The sequence below is a fragment of the Zingiber officinale genome, chromosome 3A (genome assembly GCF_018446385.1).
Source record: "Zingiber officinale cultivar Zhangliang chromosome 3A, Zo_v1.1, whole genome shotgun sequence".
Taxonomy (NCBI): Eukaryota; Viridiplantae; Streptophyta; class Magnoliopsida; order Zingiberales; family Zingiberaceae; genus Zingiber; species Zingiber officinale.
In genome coordinates this window covers 12,099,019-12,116,996 of record NC_055990.1, presented here as the reverse complement: position 1 = coordinate 12,116,996, position 17,978 = coordinate 12,099,019, and the positions used below count along the sequence as shown (strand labels likewise).

The 17,978-nt window shown below is 43.8% G+C and overlaps 1 protein-coding gene across 1 annotated transcript; it reads left to right on the top strand.

Annotated features, from left to right (window-relative positions):
* The first annotated feature begins 13,034 nt into the window (after positions 1 to 13,034).
* LOC122053561 (putative invertase inhibitor) lies at positions 13,035 to 13,743 on the top strand. The gene has a single exon (XM_042615593.1). It carries the CDS (start codon positions 13,041 to 13,043, stop codon positions 13,617 to 13,619), a length of 579 nt encoding a protein of 192 aa, XP_042471527.1. The 5' UTR covers positions 13,035 to 13,040; the 3' UTR covers positions 13,620 to 13,743.
* The last annotated feature ends 4,235 nt before the right edge of the window (positions 13,744 to 17,978 follow it).

Here is a 17,978-nt window from a genome sequence, read left to right as displayed (position 1 = left end):
AACCTAGGGTTTCCTATTGGGAATCCGAAGTTAGAACTGAACAATCCGATGACTGTCGGATATTTATCTTAACCTTATTGTATTATGTCTAACTCTGTTTTTGCAGTATATATTTTGGACTAACACATCTTGCAGGGAGCAAAAGATGCAAAGCCTCGAATGAACAGTACCCGATACACCCTTCATGGAGCTTGGAGGCGTCTCGGGTGCACTAGCCGAATACCTCCGTGCAGTAGGGAAGAGGGCGCCCTCATGGAGCTTGAGGGCGCCCTGGACGTTGAGCAGAGGGCGCCCTCTATGGAGATGAGGGCGCCCTGGACGTTGAGCAGAGGGCGCCCTGGACGCTGGTGGAGGGCACCCTCCATGGGCTTGGAGGCGCCCTCCATGCATGGGCTTGGAGGCGCCCTCAGGCGGATAGGATGTAGGCGAAGCGGAGCTTATCCACGCTGCCAATCCGGCGGGGTTGGAGGTGCCTTCCATGCTGTTAAGGGCGCCCTTAATAGGTTATATAAGCTTGTCTCGAGCAGCAAAGGAACAACATAATTTGACAACCCTTCTTCTGTGTGTTGCTCAAAGAACGATCCAACGAAGCTACAAGTCTCCGACAACCATAAGCTTCAAGATTACTGTTTTCGTTGTCGGTATAATTTCATTACTGTTTAATACTGTAAATCTGAATTGTAACTTTCCGAGTTTATAGTGATTGCCCAAAGTAAACGCTTGGACCCCCCCTCTAGTACTTTTTGATCCAACAGAAGGAAACACAAGCCCCCTTTCCTTCATGTGAACAGTGCACTAAAAAGGGGTACTGCAATGAAATGGCTAAAATACCCCTCCCCTCTCTACGTACTACATCATCAACCATAGATGATATGTGAATAGATGTCAATATTGAGTGGGTTGTCTTGGGCCAAACAATGATGAGAATTTGTGGAGAGATCTGTTAAGGTTTGGGGGAGAAAATAAAGAAGAAAAAAAAGTTAGAATGATAACCAGGTGTTTTCAGTGCACATCTTGGTATGGTGGAGGAAGAAGATAAAGAATAGTAATTAGGGTTTGGGTACTGTACCTATACTCGTAGGATCAGACTATCTTTTACAGAGTGATTATCACGTCCCCAGAGGAGTCCCTGTCCGAGAAAATTTCGGCAGCATCTCCCCTGTACGGCGGACAATCAAAAATTTTCTACAAGCACTAAATACTCAGCCACAGGCGGCTGGAATCATAACAATAAATAAAATCAATCACCACGCAGTTTATATATATATTCAGCCTCTGGCTGACACAACCACGCAGTAATAATACTCTGACTCGAAATCCACCCTACTCCACTACACTCGTAAAGCTCAAATCCGACAAACTTACCTCTTCTGCCGTCCAAGCAGGCATGTAGTAGAATAAAACCAAATCCAATTCCATCGACATAATAAAATCCATACAACGTCCATATGTGGAATAAATCTAAAACATAACAAGTTTAAAACAGTCTAGAACAGAAAAGAAACCAAAAAGGAAACCAATCCTATCCTCGAGGTCTGCAGGGACCAGCAACTGGAACTCTCTCCTGACAGCATCAACCTGAAAATATCAACAATGGAGGCGGGGTGAGTCCAACGCTCAGCAGGTACAATTGATATGCAAAGTAAAGAAATAACCTTAGCACTAATCATGCGTACAGTCTCCTGATAGAAATAAGGATAAATGCAACTGAAGTAGACAGGAGAGAATCTGTACTAACCAGGACCCGGTATAAGGACAAACAGTCCGAAGGGCATAGAAAACCTGTATGCATGTCAAACATAGGTATCCAAACAATATGCAGCATACAAATGCAACAAACACAATCACAAACAATCGATGCATTATGCATATGATGTCAATGTCATGGTCACCCCTGACACCAGTCAGCCAACTCATAACAAAAGTGGGACTGAGTGGGTAGAGCTGTGACAACCGTGCACTCTGCAACACTACTCCTGATGAGTGATCGAGTGGACGGGATGCTGTCGGAGTACACACATACTCCTACCCCAAATCATAAATGGGGGAGCGCAATGCTCTCATCTCCCGGTACACTGTGACGGGAAGGGATCTCTAACGTGCTACACGCTGCGTCACACTACCCATGAGCGGACCAACGGAGCACCGGAAGAGCCAAACTGACGTGCTACCACGCTGTGTTAAGCTACCCATGAGCGTCACAACGGAGCACCGAACAGTGATGAAAACTGGCAAAGTGCTCGACAATAATGGAGCAATCTATCGCACAGCATGCGATCATGCAAATGGTGCATGTCACTAAGCATGGTAATCAAATAAACCAACCTCTGGACATATAATAATGGGCACCATAATGAATAAATCATATCAATATGTACTGATCAATAAGGAATCAATCCTAGGTCCTGAACATATGAAATATGGTTATATCACTACCCATGAGCATGATAAATCAGGTACTATATCAGTACGAGATGCAAACACACAATCAATCAAACAGGGAATATGTATTGGGCAGTGATTAACCGAAACAAATAAGAAACACAATTAATGCAACATGTTAATTTCATTACTAAGCATATCAAAGACAATAAGTCAAAAGTACCCGCCTCCGAAAATAGAAAGGTCCAATCAGACTCTGAGATACTCGTCGGGCGCCAGAGAAGAAGAGAGCTCGGGTCGGCGTCGAGAGAAACCGAAGGAAAAGAAAAATAAGAAAAGAAAATAAAGAAAAGAAAATATAAAGGAAAAGAAAACTTTTCCTCGTTAAAATGGGTCGCCTAAACAGGCTTTTCCGGACCCCATTTTTATCCCCGTGAACTCGCCCATACGAGCTCCGAAAAATTCCCGAAAAATTTCTAAAAATTCCGGAAAATTCCCTTATTAATAATTGTCATTTTTCCGGTATTTTACATTCTCCTCCACTAATAAAAATTTGGTCCCCAAATTTCATTATCTTCCATCAGCAAGTACTAACAACAGACAGCAAGTATAAATGCTGAACGGTAAACTAAATCACATACCTCAAGTGAAAAGATGGGGATATCGAGCTCGGATCGTATCCTCAAGCTCCCAAGTAGCCTCCTCATCCGAATGATGCTGTCATCCGACTTTAACCAACCGGATAGTCTTGTTCCGCAACTGACGCTCTTTCCGGTCGAGAATCCGTACCGGAACCTCCTCATAAGTAGCATCAAGTTGAACTGGAACTGGAATATCTGCCAGCACATGTGTCAGGTCGGGCACGTATCTCCTCAACATAGATACGTGGAATACATCCTGTACGCCTGACAGAGACGGTGGTAGTGCCAGTCTGTAAGCTACCGCTCCAATCCTCTCCAAGATCTCGAAAGGACCAATATACCGCGGAGCTAGCTTACCCCTGAGGCCAAATCTCTTCACCCCTTTCGTGGGTGAAACTCGTAGAAATACATGGTCGCCAACAGAGAACTCTAGTGGTCTGCGTCTCCGATCTGCATAACTCTTCTGGCGGTCCTGTGCCTCTGACATCCTCCGTCTGATAGTACGGACTAACTCTGCGTCCTGCTGAGCTCTCTGAGGTCCCAACAGCTGGGCCTCTCTAACCTCATCCCAAAGAGTGGGTGTCCGACAAGGTCTACCATACAACGCCTCAAACGGTGCCATCTGGATAGCCGAATGAAAGCTGTTGTTGTAGGAAAACTCAACCAACGGCAGATGGTCCTCCCAACTACCTCCAAAATCCATAACACATGACCTCAGCAGATCCTCAAGAGTCTGAATAGTCCGCTCTGACTGTCCATCTGTCTGTGGATGGAAGGCTGTACTGAAACGGAGCTGTGTGCCCAAGGCCTGCTGCAGACTCTGCCAGAAACGAGACATAAACCGTGGATCTCTATCTGAAATGATACTCAAAGGAACACCATGTAGTCTGATGATCTCTCGGCAGTACAAATCTGCCAATCGATCCAAGGAATCAGTCCTCTGAATCACTAAGAAATGCACGGATTTGGTTAATCGATCAATGATTACCCAAATCGCGTCATGGCCTCGTCGTGTCCTCGGCAAACCTACCACAAAGTCCATGGTAATGTGATCCCACTTCCACTCAGGAATAGGAATCCGCTGAAGTAAACCTGCAGGTCTCTGGTGCTCAGCCTTCACCTGCTGACAGACAAGACATCTAGCTACAAAATCCGTGATGTCTTTCTTCATGCCGTTCCACCAGTAGGAACGTCTCAAGTCTCGATACATACGGATCCCACCTGGATGGATCGCAAATCGAGAGCGGTGAGCCTCCTGAAGTAGCTCCTGTAGGACCGGATGAGACTGTGGTACACATAATCTGCCTCGAAAATATATAACACCCTCCTCGTCTCGTGTGAACTCGGTCTGCTGCCCAGAAGCTATCTGACTGCCAATGAACTGCAAATGCTGATCACTAGCCTGGGCCTCTCGGATCTTCGTCCTGATCGACGACTGAGCAACCATGGTAACAAGAATACCCTGCTCTGTAGATCCCTGCTCCTCAAGGTCTAACTCGGAGAAACCCTGAACCAAGTCTATAATTGAAACTCGGTGACAAGCCAAAGCCCCTCTGGACTTCCTGCTGAGTGCATCTGCAACCACATTAGCTTTTCCTGGGTGGTAGCTAATGGTACAATCATAGTCCTTCAGGATCTCCATCCATCTCCTCTGTCGGAGATTAAGCTCCTTCTGAGTGAAAATATATTTGAGACTCTTATGATCAGTGAGAATCTCAAATGTGATACCGTATAAATGATGTCTCCATAGCTTCAAAGCAAAGATGATAGCGGCTAACTCCAGGTCATGAACTGGGTAGTTCTTCTTATGCTCCTTCAGCTGACGAGAAGCATAAGAGACTACTCGGCCGTGCTGCATCAGTACAACACCCAAACCCTGTAAAGAAGCGTCGGTGTAGAGTACAAATCCGTCCTCTCCAGAAGGTAAAACCAAAACTGGAGTCGACACTAATCTCCACTTCAGCTCCTGAAAGCTGGTCTCGCAATCCTCGGACCACGTGAACTTCACGCCTTTCCTGGTAAGATGTGTCAGTGGCATAGCAATGCGCGAGAAACCCTCGACAAATCGTCGATAATATCCGGCTAGTCCCAGAAAACTGCGGATCTCCTGAACTGACTTCGGCTGCTCCCAACTGGTGTCAGCCTCGATCTTCTGAGGATCAACTGAAATACCTCTGCTAGAAACCACGTGTCCCAGAAAATCGACTGAGGAAAGCCAGAATGCACACTTGCTGAACTTTGCATACAGCTGATGTCGTCTAAGAATCTCCAAAACTGTACGAAGATGCTGTGCATGCTCCTCCTCGGAACGTGAGTAGACCAATATGTCATCAATGAAGATGATAACAAACTGGTCCAGATACTCCAGAAAGATGCGGTTCATCAAGTCCATAAACACCGCTGGAGCATTGGTAAGCCCAAATGGCATTACCAAAAACTCATAATGACCGTATCTGGTACGGAAAGCTGTCTTCTAAATATCTGAGTCTCTGACTCTCAGCTGATGATATCCGGATCGCAGATCAATCTTAGAATACACTGATGTACCTCTGAGCTGATCAAACAAATCCTCTATCCGTGGCAGGGGGTACTTATTTCTGACGGTCACTGCATTCAGCTGCCTATAGTCAATACACAACCTCATGGTGTCGTCCTTTTTCTTGACAAACAGAACTGGTGAACCCCATGGTGAAACACTAGGGCGAATAAATCCCCTATCTAGAAGCTCCTGGAGTTGAACCTTCAGCTCGTTCAACTCTTTCGGTGTCATACGATACGGAGCTTTCGATGCCGGTGCAGTCCCCGGAATCAGCTCAATAGCAAACTCCACTTGCCTTCTGGGAGGCAACCCTGGTAACTCCTCTGGAAATACATCTGGGTACTCCCGGACTACAGGAACGTCGGGGAGCTGTGAACTACTGCTGTCCTCAGTACTGATCAAAGATAGCAGAAAACCATGACAGCCGTGAGAATCAAGATGTCGTTGTCTCTGATGCCAGTGAAACTCCACGAGGGTTGGTTCGGAGGCTGGAAGGTGACCACCCTCGTCTGGCAATCAACGGTAGCATGATATACTGACAGCCAATCCATGCCAAGTATGATATCAAACTCGACCATCTCCAAAACTAAAAGATCTACCGTAAGTATCATGTTACCAAAGTCTAATGGGCAACCTCTGATCTCCTGGGTGACTTCTAAAGTATCACCGGACGGTAGAGAGACAGTCAATCGCTGGGGTCTGCAAGTGGGTAACCTACCAATCTCCCGCATAAAGGTACGGGATATAAAAGAGTGCGAGCTACCAGTATCAATCAATATATCAGCGGAAAATGCATAAATGAAAATTGTACCGCGGAAAAAGGATCCGTCGGCTCGCTGTGCATCCTCTCTGGTAATCACATGAACCCGTCCAGTCTCTGGCGGAGGAGGAGGTGGTAACGCTGCCAGCGGCTGTTGCGGCTGGGCAGAAGCCTGCCACTGAGGCGCTGCTGGACTATGTGTCAGATAAGACTGCGAGGATGGTGACTGATACTGTGCAGCTGGCTGGGACTGAGTCTGGTACTGCCCCTGAGTCAGATAGTAAGGTCCTAGTACAAAACTCTGGGGTGCTACAGAAGCACTAGAGTACTCCTGTCCATGCATGCCAAATGCAGCTGCTGAGGGAGCTGCTCCCTGCTGACGCTGTGAGGGTGAAAATCTCTGCCCTCCTCGTCGAGACACTGACTGAACAGACTGTCCCCTCTGCTCGGACCCTCCTGAAGCCGTGTGCTGAGCCTTCAGCTGACAATCTCGGCTCTGGTGCCCAGGCAGTTTGCAATAAAAGCAAACTGACTGCTGAAATGTGCAGGCTGAAGTGATGTGGTCTCTGGAACCACATCGGAAACACTGTATATCGCTGGTGGACTGTTTCCGATCCTGCCGAGAAGACCGGAAACGTCCTGAGGAAGACTGTCCTGACTTCTGAGGCCTACTTGATACCCCAGAAGAACTCTGACCTGACCGTCTACGACTACTCTGATGCTGTCCTGTCGCCTGTGTCTGCTGGGTCTGCCCTGATGTCTGACCCGTATGCTTCCTTTTCCTGTCCGGATATGCTATCTGCTGAGCTAACTCTATCATCAAAGCTCGAGCCAGTGCATCAGAGTAAGATGTGATCCCTAAACCGGCAAGTCGTACATGCAGATAACCATCCAGTCCCTGAATAAACTGCATCATACGAGTTCTGTCCTCCGCAACTAACTCTGGACAAAACTTAGCCAACCGGTTGAATTCAGTATTATATTCAGTCACTGAACGGTTATTCTGCCTCAAACTCATAAAATCCTGTCGGCGAACCATCTGATAAGACAGTGGAAAGAAGCGGCTCTCAAAAGCCTCTCTGAACCTGATCCACGTGACGTTGCGCTCACCAATAATAGAACGCTGAGTAATCCACCAGGCATTAGCTTCATCCCGTAAATGGTAGGCAGCCAGCTCTGCTTTCTCCCACTCGGAGCAAGCCATATAGAAGAAAGTCTGCTCCATAGTCTCTATCCACGACAGAGCCATACCCGAATCAAGATCTCCACGGAAAATAGTGAAACGAGTCTTCATCGACTCAGCCAATGCTGGAATCCTAGCTCGTGCAGCGACAATATCAGTGAGCTGTGTCGGGACGGCTGCAGGAACTGGCGGAAACCCTGGAGCTGATACTACAGGTGGTACCGCGGAATAAACCGGAGGAGGAACTCCCGGTGCTGCTGTATATACTGAAGCATAAGCCGTCGGTGGTACTGCCGGGTGAACATAAGTGGCCGCAGCTGAAGGTACGGCAGATGATGGTACCGGATGCGGAGCAACTGGTACCGCTGGTGCAGGCGCTGCTGGGTATACAGTAGGTACTGGGGGCACATGCGCCACTAGTGTAGGGTACACTGTAGATCCAAGTGGCGGTGGTACCGAATACGCTGTAGGTTGCGCTGGAGCAGATGTCGGGTATACCACTGGCACCGCTGGTGGTACCGAAAATACCGTAGGGATAGGTACACTCAGTGCAGCTGAGGTAGGTACCCCTATAGGAGCCGTCGGGGTCTGAGAGCCCAACGTGCCCGCAGTATGCTGAGTCAGTCCCTGACTGACAGGCTCACTAACAGTGGGCATCTCTGGCATATCCAGAGATCCCGTGGTCCTCGCACGTGGTCGTCCAGCACCACGTCTCGCAGCAATACGAGTAGATCGTCTCATATCTGTTACATTAAATTACAGATATTACTACAAGTATAAATATCATAAAAATAAACATCATACCTATTTACTGTTTGGAGATGTTCCGTCGCTGTCCCATCCCCAACATTTGACCTCAAAATTTCGAACGAGAATATCGCCGGAAATCCAAATAAATACGAAACGGAAATCCGAAACATAACCATATCGAAAATCCGAAAATGCCCAGTTTGACTCGCAAACCTGGCTAACCTAAGTATCCAGAATACCAACAACAGGTATCCGATAAATCTCCAGAACACCAAAAGCAGGTATCATAACCCACTCTGATACCAAATAAATTGGTATCAGACAAATCTCGAAAATCCAAAATACAAAAATCCAACAAGTATCGCCAAACTTGGCGCTTTGATACCAAGTAAATAAATTAGTATCAAGATATCCCAAACATCCAAAATACGAAAACAAAGATCGTAAAACCTGGCTCTGATACCACTAAATTGTCACGCCCCCAGAGGAGTCCCTGTCCGAGAAAATTTCGGCAGCATCTCCCTTGTACGGCGGACAATCAAAAATTTTCTACAAGCACTAAATACTCAGCCACAGGCGACTGGAATCATAACAATAAATAAAATCAATCACCACGCAGTTTATATATATATTCAGCCTCTGGTTGACACAACCACGCAGTAATAATACTCTGACTCGAAATCCACCCTACTCCACTACACTCGTAAAGCTCAAATCCGACAAACTTACCTCTTCTGCCGTCCAGGCAGGCATGTAGTAGAATAAAACCAAATCCAATTCCATCGACATAATAAAATCCATACAACGTCCATATGTGGAATAAATCTAAAACATAACAAGTTTAAAACAGTCTAGAACAGAAAAGAAACCAAAAAGGAAACCAATCCTATGCTCGAGGTCTGCAGGGACCAACAACTGGAACTCTCTCCTGACAGCATCAATCTGAAAATATCAACAATGGAGGCGGGGTGAGTCCAACGCTCAGCAGGTACAATTGATATGCAAAGTAAAGAAATAACCCTAGCACTAATCATGCGTACAATCTCCTGATAGAAATAAGGATAAATGCAACTGAAGTAGACAGGAGAGAATCTGTACTAACCAGGACCCGGTATAAGGACAAATAGTCCGAAGGGCATAGAAAACCTGTATGCATGTCAAACATAGGTATCCAAACAATATGCAGCATACAAATGCAACAAACACAATCACAAACAATCGATGCATCATGCATATGATGCCAATGTCATGGTCACCCTGACGCCAGTCAGCCAACTCATAACAAAAGTGGGACTGAGTGGGTAGAGCTGTGACAACCGTGCACTCTGCAACACTACTCCTGATGAGTGATCGAGTGGACGGGATGCTGTCGGAGTACACACATACTCCTACCCCAAATCATAAATGGGGGAGCGCAATGCTCTCATCTCCCGGTACACTGTGACGGGGAGGGATCTCTAACGTGCTACACGCTGCGTCACACTACCCATGAGTGGACCAACGGAGCACCGGAAGAGCCAAACTGACGTGCTACCACCCATGAGCGTCACAACGGAGCACCGAACAGTGATGAAAACTGGCAAAGTGCTCGACAATAATGGAGCAATCTATCGCACAGCATGCGATCATGCAAATGGTGCATGTCACTAAGCATGGTAATCAAATAAACCAACCTCTGGACATATAATAATGGGCACCATAATGAATAAATCATATCAATATGTACTAATCAATAAGGAATCAATCCTAGGTCCTGAACATATGAAATATGGTTATATCACTACCCATGAGCATGATAAATCAGGTACTATATCAGTACAAGATGCAAACACACAATCAATCAAACAGGGAATATGTATTGGGCAGTGATTAACCGAAACAAATAAGAAACACAATTAATGCAACATGTTAATTTTATTACTAAGCATATCAAAGACAATAAGTCAAAAGTACCCTCCTCCGAAAATAGAAAGGTCCAATCAGACTCCGAGATACTCGTCTCGCGTCAAAGCCCTGTAATACCAATAGATATACTTTTATTTAGCTACATTCATAAAAAAAGCTAAATAAAATCTAAAAAAACTAATTTAGGGAAAAACCCTAATCACATAACCTCAATTACCTAATTAAATCTAATAGTTAACTAAGGTTAGTAACTTAATCCCCAATTAACTCATTAGATTAGAAATCCAAACTTAATTCCACTACACAAATAGATTTAAAGGTAAACCTAAAACTAATTCTAGTAACAAATTATTTCTTTTCTTCACAGTACACATTCTTACCTTTGCTCTTTGATCCGGTAGTAAGAGCGGGCCCCCCCCTTCTCTTGCAAAGTCAACGCCAAGTGGAAGTCACCGGAACAGCCGCCCACCCAGAGGAGAGTGTGGTCCGACCGGACGGACGGCCATAGATGGCCGGTCCGACTGGACTGCCGGCCGGCCGATGGAATCGAGTACCCGGAAAGGTCCGGCCGGTTTGCACTCATAGTTGGTAGGCACCCTGTCAAATCGGGGTTCCGACGCTCAGTTAAAAAGGTCATGGACCGAGCTGACCTTTTGACTGATCACAGTCATAAAGCACCCCTGTTTATTAGTCTCCACAAAGCACAAGTAAACCACTGCGGATGTCCGGACGGATGTTTAGGTATCTTTCCGCTCGGACTACAAGTTTGGAGCAAAGGAAAGGGCCAGAGGATTTCTTTCTCTGACAACCTGTAGGTTTCACGTGTGTGTCATGCTCCAAATCTTGTGACAGGGGATTCTGCTGTCCCATCGAGGGCATGCTTTGACTGTAGCGATATGGGTCAGGTAAACTTTCTGACAGCCGCGTACCTAGGAAAGGACAGGTAAGCTTTCTGACAGCCGCATACCTAGGATAGGACAGGGGACACTTATGTACCCTGGTACGCGTGCCCAAACCTTTCACAGCTCTATATAAAGAACCTCAGGTCTCATCGACAAGGGATTCTGGTATGTACTCTGAGACTTCTGGAGCCACCTTGTTCATCGTGATTTACCTGACTTGAGCGTCGGAGGGTCGTCGCTGGGAATCCCCTTCCCGGCTCGACTTCTGTGCAGGATAGCCGGAGCATCTCGACACTAGTTGGAGACCTACATCAGCGAGCCTTGGAGCGTCACGTGCCCAGCGTCTGTTGACTTCTGGTTCGGACAGGATCACTCTTGATTTAAAATCCCTGGCAATGTTTGTTTGAGTGCTGCCAGCACGAAACACCACTAGAACCAAGATCACTTCCAACAAATCCTCACTGGTTAGGATCAGAAGAAGAGATCAAGCAGTGACGATTACAAATCAAAGAATATACCTCGATCAAGCTGCTGTTCTACTGCTGACTGAATGCTACCAGAACCCCATAGAACACAGAACTTCACCTCACCACCATGCCTTCTAGCCTCTACCCGATAGCTCAAGAACACATTCTCCTCTTCAACTGAATCCCCACAGAACAGAACTTCACTCTTCTTCTCCAATCCCGTGGCCTCAATCCTCAACACCCTAGGGCATCTACAAGCCGACGGTCGGATCGGCAGCGGCGCTGTGCAAAGGCTAGGGCACAGGAGAGGTCGGCGGTGGCAGAGTCGCCGGCGCTTGGAGAAGAAGATAATCGGCAACAGCTTCGGGTGGAGGGAAGAAAGGAAGAGAAAGTGGCCGATTGCGTCGCCGGCGGCTAGGGCTTCGGGCGCTGTGGTGGCGTCGGGTGAGGCTCGGGCAAAAGAAATAGAAGGAGAAGAAGTGGCCGAGGGTTTTGTGCTCTCGAGGAGGAGGAACCGCCGGCCGGCGGTTAGGGCCGGCGTCGGGCGCGAGAGAAGAAGAGAGCTCGGGTCGGCGTCGAGAGAAACCGGAGGAAAAGAAAAATAAGAAAAGAAAATATAAAGGAAAAGAAAACTTTTCCTCGTTAAAATGGGTTGCCTAAACAGGTTTTTCCAGACCCCGTTTTTATCCCCGTGAACTCGTACATACGAGCTCCGAAAAATTCCCGAAAATTTTTTAAAAGTTCCGGAAAATTCCCTTATTAATAATTGTCATTTTTCCGGTATTTTACAGTGATGGTTGTGTTCTCTACAAGTTTTGAAATTCCATAAATATTATCCATGTATCTTAAAATAAATAAAGGTGTTATCCATAACTTTAAGGTTAAATAACGATGTTACCCACATCTTCCATGAGTGATGACTAACGTTCGCCTCTGAACATGTTCCTTTCGGATTATATTGTCAAAGAATTTTTTAAAGAGTCGACGAATCTCTTCATAGTCGAGGAATCTTTCAAGAAGTTGGGGAGTCTAGGACTCATTCGGAATAGGAGAACCTCACAGGGAATCTAAGCTGCTTGGAATCGGGATCCTTCTAGGAGTCAGATCACTGCAAAATCAGAAATTCCATGGACTTTGACCGCCACAATAACACAACTATTGATCTCCACCTTAATACGATTATTGATCTCCAGTGTCATATCCCCCTCTCATTGCCTCCTGCGTCACCCTTGTATAACTGCGAATATATATTTTCTTATTAAATAAAATTTAACTTTTTCTGAGTAGATTTCGATTGATTAGTGACTTTTACGATGGTTAAATTATCATAAATAATCTATCTCAATGGCCAAAATTTCTAAGATCATTAACTTTTACATCGAACAATTAAACTTCCATTAATCAATCTTCAGAAGTCTCCCGGGGCTGTCAATTCCTTTCCAAATCTCCTATGTCCACTATAAATCGAATAATATATATGATTAGATCATAATCACCACAAGCACCAATAAATGATAGGACTCACTTCATCCTTCCTCCTCCTCCTCCTCCTCCTCTCTACTACTTCACCGGTGGCTTCTTCCGCCACCCACCGCGCCTGCCACCGCAACCCCGACATCGTCCACCGGACCTGCCACCACAGCGCGGCCACCGATCCCAACGTGAACTATACCCTCTGCGTGGAGTCCCTCGGATCGTCCCCCAAGAGCAAGAGCGCGAACCTCCGCGGACTGGCGCTCCTGTCGCTGCGGCTCGCCAAGGCCGAGGCGAAGCGCGCCAAAGCCCGCGCGAAGGAGGCGCTTCGGGAAGTCCACGATGGCGGAGACCGTTACTTGGAGTCGTGCCTGGCGACGTGCCTGGAGCTGTACGCCGGCGCGAACGCTGCCCTGGGCGAGTCCATCAAGATGGTGAAGCAGGGGAAGTACGGCGACGCTAACGTGCACGTGAGCGGCTCCGTCGACGCTCCTGGCGTGTGCGAGGGCAGCTTCAAGGAGGGCGGCCGCGCGTCGCCCCTGGGGAAGGAGAACCACCGGTTGTTCCAGTTGACTCTCTCCATCACCTCCATGAATATTGTGCGTGCTCTTAATTAATAATCAGTTTGGTAATCAGTTTTTTCGATTGTCGTAGATCCTTGGCAATGATTGTAGTACTCGAGCTGATAAGCAAAGTATTGGAATAATTGGTATACACATGGTGATCTGGGTTGAAACTCACTGGAAAATTTAGAGCAATATCTAAAAGAATCTTTTATTCCATAATTATTTGAGTGCGAGGTGACAGTTATCCACATTCCCATATTATATACTTGATATCCATTTATCTCTAGAGCCGACGAACACTGTTTAGATATTGTTCATAAGAATGAGTGGTTCCCCCATAGCTATGTATGTGAATGCTATACGCATGGATGCATGCTCTGTATGCACCCGAGATGGTCTACGACTTTCCGATTCTAAGGTGCACGAAAGCTAGGGAACATTAACAAAGCAAGTTGAAATAGTTTTCTTTAATGTGTTGGCCGGTTTTTTAACTGGAAGTGCCTTTAACAGAAAATGTAGAATTTATTTTTTTTCCTCGGAGCAGTGTTATTAGATAGACCATGCCAAATTAACAAGGAGACATTTGAAGTAGAGTCCACTAAGCAATCTCAAGTCTATTTGCTTCCCGTGTAGTTATGCATGACATGTAACAGAATTTCAGTCTGTATTGGGAAATTCTTGTAATTCATTTGATCTGAAGGGTGCCTCCTCTAGCCCTATATTTTAGGGGATATGTTTAGGATGCAAATATCCTCTACTCTATTTGGATGCTAACTGGATACAAATATTTTGGGGCCATGTTAATTCTTGCAATTCATTTATTTTTAATTTTTTATTGTTAATAACGGTCTTTCAAAATATATCCTTATTTATTATTGATTTTAAAAATCGGTCCTACAATAAGGACTCTACTAAATAAAGAGTAAAGATATTGGGCCACTAATTTATTTTTCCCATTTTAATTTTTGTCATTAGCTAATGATTTATAAAATTGATCGTTATTTAAAAGATATTAGGCTGCTAATTTATTTTTCCCAATTTAATTTTTGTCATTAGCTACTAATTTATAAAATCAATACTAAAATTAACTATCAATTTTATAAATCAGTCATTAATAATAAAAATTAAATTAAAATAGAAAAATTAGTGCCGAAATATTGTTGTTCCATGAATAAAGCTTAAATCTAAATTTATTTAAGAAAAATAATTGTCAGGAACAAATCTAAAGAAAATTTTTAAGAATAGACACATAAAAGATAAAAGATGAGCCCACAAAAGTGAAAATGGTTGACCATGGACAGGATATCATTACTCTATTGTTAATTTACAATTGAAAATTTTAATTAGTCTTTATTTATGGACTAAGTTTTATTTCAATTAATTAGGTCAAAAAATGGAGTAAGATAAAAAAAATTAACGATTACAATGTCTAATAATGACATATTTAAAAATTCATTACAAATAATACAAAAATAAAAATGAAATGAAAAAATTAGCAATGAAATATTTTGCTAATTTTAAATTGTAATATGATTAGAAAGACGGTGAAAATTAACAATCAAAATTTCTAAAATTTCTAATTAATTATTATTTTAGAATCAATTTTAGATCAGTCGTAAAATAACAATTAATATTAAAATTCCATCGTTAATAATAAAAAATAGTGACAGAATGTTTTGTTCATTTATTAATTTGTAATAAAAAATAGAGACAGAATGTTTTGTTCATTTATTAATTTGCAATAAAAAATTCCACTCGATGATCAATTTTTTTCAATCCTTAATTCTGTTGTAAATTGATGATTTTAGTGAAAGATTTCAATTCCATAATCTAAAGAACCTATCGATTGGGGGTAGCATTGCACAATTTGTCTAACAAAAATTTATTGTATCCTTCTACCTTTCTCATCCCAAGTCTTCCTCTGTTTTTTTTCTTCATCCCGAGTTCAATGTCCTCGTAGAAATTTGCTGGTATTCCAACATGTTATAGATTGGGATTGTTGCTTCGTAACGTAAGGTTTCTAACCGTAAATAAGCATAGACCAGCCGATATTGAAAGCCTCCCTTCTAAGTTTATCTATATGACTACAGTTTATTATGATTTCTCCTCTTGTTTTTTTTTAAATAATTCCGAGAATTGAAAATTCGAGGAGACTAAAAATTTAGTGAGTACTTTTTTAAGGCAAAAGTATTATATTTTATGAGACAATTACTGATGAATTGTAATCACCTAGGATCAGCAAAAAGTTAGTTGGAACTGAATTTAAAATTTTATTTTTTAAAAAGTATCTTTTAATTTAGATAATTTGGTTCGGTAAAAGTCCGAATTCAATTAAACCAATTAAATAAAAATAGTGGCTAGACTAAAAAAAACTAATGAAAAAATAAATTATTTTAATTTTTATCAAATTAATCATGTTTTACGGTTGGATTTGTTTGATTTTTATTAAAAATTTTCATCGGTTTAATTATTTAAGAAAAAATATTGATTTATTCAATTTTAATTTAAAAATTACTGTTGATTTGATTATTAACCGATCGATCTAAGAAAGGCAATATCTTGTTTAACTTTGTCTCAACCTTGACCTTTTATCTATATAAAGAGATAAGTTAACCCGAATGATGTGTCAATAATATCAGTATAAGTGATTCAATTTCTAATGATAGCAATGATAATATTAAAAGGTTACATTTACCGCTTAAAAGAAATGTCTTAACAACTAAAATTTAAGAGGATTAAATCTAAGTTGGACTTATTGGAGAGTTGACTAACGGAATAGGTAAATCTCCCAAAATATTCAGCAATCACTCTAAAGGTGGATGGATTTTTCATAGCAACATTAGTAGGTAATCGGAATACACATTAGATAGATGATTTGAATCTCCTCATACATCCAGTGAAAGTGGAAAGCCGATTGCTTTGATGCCTCCTTCAATTGCCTAGAAAATACTTTCAAACATAGTCGGTAAAGCATAGGAAAGGGGATCTCCTTGCCTCGAACCTGTTATGATTTGATTACGCTAATATAGTAATCTAATCTATAACTGCACCAATAACTGATGAGCATGTAATAAACGGTAATAAGAGTAAGGGTAAGAATTTGTGTATCTCCTGTTGAAGCGTCGGACTTACCGACTGTCTTTAGAGAATTTGTTGCCGCCCACGGTGCAAAGGCTCTCCGGCAAAATCCGACAACCGCTCGCGTCATTCGCAGGTGCACTCCAAGACGAACGCCGCACTCGGACTCAACCTCAACCTCAAATCGCAGAAACCAAGCCTAAGAACTTGAACTCGGGAAGAAGAAATGAGAAAGCAGAGGAATGCTTTGCTTTGGAGAGTTGAGAAGGATGTGAGGCAGTGTATTTATACACTTGAAGCAGTGCACAGGAACCAAAGTGTACGTCGGTTCGAAGAAGTGCGTTGCTTCTGCTTTCTCACGCGGAGACCAGTCAGGTGCGTCTCTTCGCTTTCTCAGATGCTGACCAAATCACACGGACCGTAAGCGCGAGGCCCACGAGCTAGGGATTTGCACCCCCCCTGCGCGCGATGTTCGTGTGCGTCCCGCCCGATATGTGGATTGTTGGGATCCTTTGGATGGCTAGAGAGTGAATAGCCTCCATCAAAATCTTAATCTTTTCACAAAAGTTCTAAGCTAGTTTGTTAGAGCAGCGGAAAATTAGCAAACAAAAGGAAATTATATGAGAAAAGAACCAAGCACCACTAACACAAGATATACGAGGTTCGGGGATAACTTGGCCCTACTCCTCGGCGTGTCCGTAAGGTGGACGAGCCCTTGATCTTCGGTAGATCACACCTCGGATGACTCCGACTAATGAAGCTCTCATTCTCGGTGGAGAAACCTCTCAACAAAGTCTTTGAACAGATTAACAATGAAGCATAAAAGACTTACAAATCACAGTGGCCCAAAGAGAATCGAAGTAAGCTCACAGCCACGAAGATGATGAAGACAGAGATCAAGAACACACCAAGCTTTCAACAGCAACACACACAGCTTTTCACTTGCTTCTTGTTCTCTTGTTGTTCTTGTTGTTCTATTCTTTCTCAGCATACACTGCTTCTTATGTCTCTGCATTCAATAAGCCTGCACGGATCGCTGCCAACCTACACCGAATCCCTGCTGCAAGCTACGGCGTCGCCAATCGCTTCTCTTCCTCTTCTGATTCTCTGAGCTCACACCAATAGAACCACAGTCTTCACTGGTGCCTCTGAGCTCGAACCAATCACCAGGAGTTAAGCCGATCGCCGCCTGATTTCTGCCAGAAACACAGCCAATCGCAACCTGTAGCCGTTGCTACTTCAAATGCACTTGACACAGAGAAAGCAGTGGAAAGATCCTTTGTCTCATTCCTTGATGAGGCTTAATTTGAAACTAAGTACTGGTATGGTACC